The 5,246-nt window shown below is 37.2% G+C and overlaps 1 protein-coding gene across 2 annotated transcripts in view; it reads right to left on the reverse strand.

The window, feature by feature from the left end:
- The window catches only part of LOC107658131 (protein eva-1 homolog C-like), a 6,304-nt gene extending 1,544 nt beyond the window's left edge, over positions 1-4,760 (reverse strand). For both annotated transcript variants that reach the window (XM_016446586.1, XM_016446585.1), the window contains exons 1-6: positions 4,608-4,760; positions 1,907-2,109; positions 1,674-1,797; positions 1,248-1,400; positions 919-1,062; positions 750-821 (exon numbers count right to left, since the gene is read on the reverse strand). In XM_016446586.1, coding sequence (XP_016302072.1) covers positions 750-821; positions 919-1,062; positions 1,248-1,400; positions 1,674-1,797; positions 1,907-2,109; positions 4,608-4,701 — 790 coding nt within the window. In that variant the 5' untranslated portion in view covers positions 4,702-4,760. The remainder of the gene's footprint in view (positions 1-749; positions 822-918; positions 1,063-1,247; positions 1,401-1,673; positions 1,798-1,906; positions 2,110-4,607) is intronic.
- Positions 4,761-5,246: the final 486 nt, after the last annotated feature.

The following is a 5,246-nucleotide window of genomic DNA, read 5'->3' on the forward strand; positions in this document are numbered from 1 at the left end:
ACTAGAAATCAGTGGTTAAGTTGTATTTACAACACTGTTCCAGAACACTTCAACCCAAATATCCAGATGTGTGCAGCACATTTTATGGAGGACTGTTTCCTGATCCTGGTAGAGTAGACTACAATGCCGGCTATTCTGACTCACAGACTGCAAGTATGTTTTTTTATATATAAAGGATTTCCCACTGACGATTCAAACGTGAGTTTTGAGCAGTGTAGAGTAGCGCTTGTTGTTTGTCATTTCTCCGATCACAAATGCAGACATGGTTTTATGTTTACGCGGCGTGATGCAACGCAACGCCTAAAAAGACAGTATAAGTCATTATAATCCGTATTTATGTCCCCACTGGATGCAACAAATGCCTCGTTTATAATGGGTTTTAATGTTTTTGTCTCGTCGCTCCGGCCGGACAAGGCATCACAGTATGGTAGGGGTGTAACATTTCCATCACACGCTTGAGGTATTCGGCCAATCACAACGCACTGGATAGCTGGCCAATCAGAGCACACCTCGCTTTTCAGACCGATGAGCTTCGTAAAAATCGATGCGTTTCAGAAAGGCGGGGCATAGAGGAGAAACAATAATGTACAGTATGTGGAAAATAATGTGTTTTTTGAACCTTAAACTGCATAAACACATTTCATTACACCAAATACACAAAATAATATTCTTTTTAGCAACATCATATGACCCCTTTAAAATTAGAAAAGCAATGAAGAAAATTTCCACTATAAAATTATTTTTCTTACCATGTGTATAATCAGAGAGCAAGAAAGGATCTATGTTTCCACGTCCAACATCTTCCAGTAGATACCGTGGTACTAAAAGCACAACAACAAAGTAAATCTTTTTATGACTGCTTCAACATTAATGAATAAGGTAGTAGATTGTAGTTTCTCTAAACCTTCTAAAACTCACCGCAGGTGAAGGAGACTCGCAAGTGCTTTTTGGTCCCAGGGAAACAGGGGTCTCCAAATCCCTGAGCATCAGCCAGTACAGAGCAGTTTGTCCTGCCATGACACTTCCTTGACACCCTCCTCAAGGCTGACGGAGACAAGCACTCTAACAGGAAACAAGCATTTAAGCATAGTCTCATTAAATGAATGACTGTTTTCAAATATATAAGATGATCTCTGTTCTACTTTGTACATTGGGAAAAAAGGATTTGAACACATAATTTGGTGCCTCTGCTGTTGTATCAAAACCTTCCCACTAGATGGGAGAAGTGTGTTATTTCAGTCTCAGACCTATGTCTGGTGTTGTTTTAGCCTCTTGAGGGCACTCAAGGCTGTCATGCTCCAGGTGGCCAAACGTGGCTGAATAGATGGCCAAAACTGTGTCATTCTTACAGGCCAACTTCATTCGCTCATTCTCACACACCGTTCTCGAACGATGATGCTCTGTGGAGAAGAAAAACTCATTAGCTGTGTGAAAAACAAGATATTTCGAATCTGATCGAAAAGACATTCGGATATTTGATTATTCTGTTTCCATTGATCAGACTATTTCAGTTCACTTTCAATTAGATCGAAATTCATTCGGATCAAGCTCGGTTGACTGAGGTGTTTACAAGCCTTTTTAATCCAAAGAGCCATCAATATGATTATTTGGGTGCATGTAAATGTCCTGTTTGGTTACAAAATATAGCTGAAGCACAAATATAGGTGTCTCACCAGGCTTGCACTTGTAGGAGACAATGATGTATTTGCTGGTTTCAGGGCAGAGATCTTGACCAAACACAGGACTCACCACAGGAATCTGACACTCCCGTCGATCCTGGCACTCAGACATCACTTTCTAGACATAAAAACAAACACATTCTGACTGAAATTCATTGATTTTTATGAGTTCTAGAGATTTTTTTGTCTCTGGAATTAAAGAATGAGTAAATCCAGATCAAAGATACCTGAATGGCTGTGGTTGATGTACAGTCTGTGTTTTCCTCTGTTATGTTTGGGTTTGCTTGTGGGCATAGATATGGACTCGGAACACGGCGTCCATAAAATGCTGAGACAACAGCTACAGATGTTCTGGTGGGGCATCTGATGGACAGCGTCTCTCCATCACACGCATGGGCAGTGTGGTTCTTCAGGATCCTGTGGAGGTAATCTAAGAGGAAAATATATGCAGACATCACTTGCAGACAAAACATCAGTTGAATAGAAGAATAGAATAGAATAGAAGCAGTTGAGCGTCACTTCTGCTGAGATAAAGGCCTGTCACTGCTCAACGTACAAACAAGGCATTGTGAATGCATTTAGAAAACAGCATTGTAGACCACAACTAATGTACACTGATTCTATATAAGCCTGTTGTATAGTGCAAATCCAGCAGAATGACAATGGGCAAACCAACTCCCTCACTTATCTAATCTTGCGAGGTGTGGCTGACATTCAAACTTTGTGATGCAGAAAGCACTTCTCAGGTTTCTACCACAACTGCTGTTTCAATCTTACAAATACAGTACTACAATAATAGAGATTTCCAACTGGTCTGGAACCCTGGAGGGGACAAGTGTAAAAATAAAACAAAAGCAAACATTTTGTTAATTATTTTGCATCTTGGTGGGCCTATGCGCTTATTAATAAAACCTTTTTTTTAATAAGACATTTCAGTGATCTTGAAGTAGAAAACGATAAATAACATAAATAATAAAAATAATTCCAGATTTCTTCATAATAGCCGCAAAAGTGCTCACATCACTCCAATTCTGCGGACCCTTCACTGGCTGCCTATTAAATTCAGAATTGATTTTAAAATTATTTTATTTGTATATAAATCTTTAAATGATCTAGCCCCTATTTATTTATCTGAATTACTATACCCATATACTCCATCCAGACGCTTAAGATCCAGTGATCAGAATCTTCTTCTAGTTCCACAATCCAGACTCAAACGTAGAGGGGATCGAGCTTTTTCAGTGGTTGGGCTGTGGAATAGCCTCCCTTTAGAGATTAGACTTGCCCCTTCTCTGTCCACTTTTAAATCTCTTCTAAAAACACATCTGTTTTGTTTGGCTTACAAATAATTGTCTATTATGGTCTTTGCTTAGTCTTTTATGGGTTTATACTTCGTTTCTCTTGTGTTATTAATATATTTACTTATTTTATTATTAAGGCGAGACCCTGTTTAATTGTGTAGCTGTGCAGATTTTTATATTCTTTTTACTATTTTGAATTTCTGTACAGCACTTTGGTCAGCCGTGTGGCTGTTTTATACGTGCTATATAAATAAACTGAAACTTGAAACTTGAATTAATAATACAAATTTATTAATAATACATTTCAGTGATTTGGGATGGGAAAATGGAAAGTTGACTAAACAAATGTTAATCGCTTTAGTGGGCTTATGCAGTTATTAATAAAAAACACACATTTTAAATAATTTATTTCAATTGTGGAGAAAATGGTAAATAAAATAAATAATAAAATAAAACAAAAATATTGGTAAGCCTATGCATTTAGTTGTATTATTAATACATTATGCATTATTTTATGAATGCTTTGTTTTGGGGATTAGTCTAAAAAGATCTATAGACAATCACAAAAAAACATTATCAACAGTTAAAAAACGAATTAAATTAATTTAAAAAAATTAACTATTATTTAAAAAATGGAAAAAATTGATTTATTTAAATCTTAAATCATGTTGTTATTGACATGTTTACTTTAAAAATTAGGAATTGTTCATCTTTCAAATCCTCAACTAACTTTATCAGAAAATTGCATTGAAAGAGAGAGGCAGAGGTCAAAGACAGCAATGTAGTCAGAGGAAATGACCCCAACAGGATTTGAAAGAGGTCTTCCTGTTCACTGTACTGCGGACTTGGGATTTAAATCTTGGAGAACATAAGTGGAAAACATAAATGAGGAATACTGCAGAAAATTTCCTTCTCTAGAAGCATTTTTCTCTTTTTTATCGTCCACTTTTCCACGCAGCTCAGGTTACTAGACTATGTTCTACACATGCATGGCTCCGTTCCTTCACTGGACCATATCCACGAGTATTCAATGAGAAGGAACTGGATCAATGGCAATTGTAATGTTTGGCCTGTACCTCTCTCTCGGGTTAGGCCATTCTGCATCTGTAGAGCCCACTGTTATGCAGTGCCAGGCACAGACACACTCACAAATAAACACAATGAGCTATTCTTGGCTGATTATTACTTGAAGCCACTATACAGGACAACTGAATTACGAAGCCAACATTTGTCAGGGACACTTAAATGCTGACTTTGATGGTACTATGACACATAAACACTGCAGCTGGCTTCATATTTGATGATTCTAATGTCTTTTGAAGTCCAAAATATAGTGTATTTTGCACTCCTTCAGCCTAAATTTTACATAAAATGTTTGTCTTTGGTTCAGAATGGGTTAATGTAGATAACTGCCTTCCTTTCCTATATGGACAGTCCTCAAACAATGGAGGAGGATGGGACAGTGACCCTAACACCCAACTCTCTTAAGCTGATACACTACAGATTGTTGACAAGAACTGTGTGAAAGACAAAATACAGAATGTTCTCTTTCCTTTCGGAGGTTCGCTCCAAGACAACATGCTGAATTTGTTCTATCACAGCCACAAAATCAGAGAAAAACACTCACCAGAGAAATCTGGAGCTGACGAAGTTTGCCGTGTGTTGACAGCTAGGGCGACGGAGAGGAAACACCAGGACCAACAAGAGCTCAATGGAGACATAGTGCACAACGCACATTACGAAGCGCTGTGATTTTTAACTAGGAGAAAATGTTTGGCTGTTTACTGCCCTCTGACTTCTGACCAGGAGAAAGGGGTCAATGGTGGCATTGTGCTGAGAGGAGAACAAGCGCTCATTCAACAGCATTGACACTGACACACATTTGTGTCACTGCACTAATTAGACCGTTTTCGTGCTTGTTTTCCATTTATTTATCAAAAGGGCTTTTTGAGGTGACAGAGTTCACACGTCTGTTTTTAATAAGCAACACCCTGATGATAATAAATTTAGTTTCCAGTCAAAAGTACAGCACAGTTCAGTAATACTGATCAGTCTAAATCAGAATTCTAGTCTTATTTAAAAGTTAAAATATCTGTTACAAGTTAAATTAACCTGAAAAGAACATTAGCGTAAGATATTAAGATTTGTGTTCATATATGTCTTTCATACACATTGATCTCAAATGTTTTAATACTGTATATCTTAAAATGTATTGAATATTTCATATAATACACATTTATATTATAAATAATACAAAATATGTTAC

This window comes from Sinocyclocheilus anshuiensis, unplaced genomic scaffold (genome assembly GCF_001515605.1).
Source record: "Sinocyclocheilus anshuiensis isolate Anshui unplaced genomic scaffold, SAMN03320099.WGS_v1.1 scaffold227, whole genome shotgun sequence".
NCBI classification, from domain to species: domain Eukaryota; kingdom Metazoa; phylum Chordata; class Actinopteri; order Cypriniformes; family Cyprinidae; genus Sinocyclocheilus; species Sinocyclocheilus anshuiensis.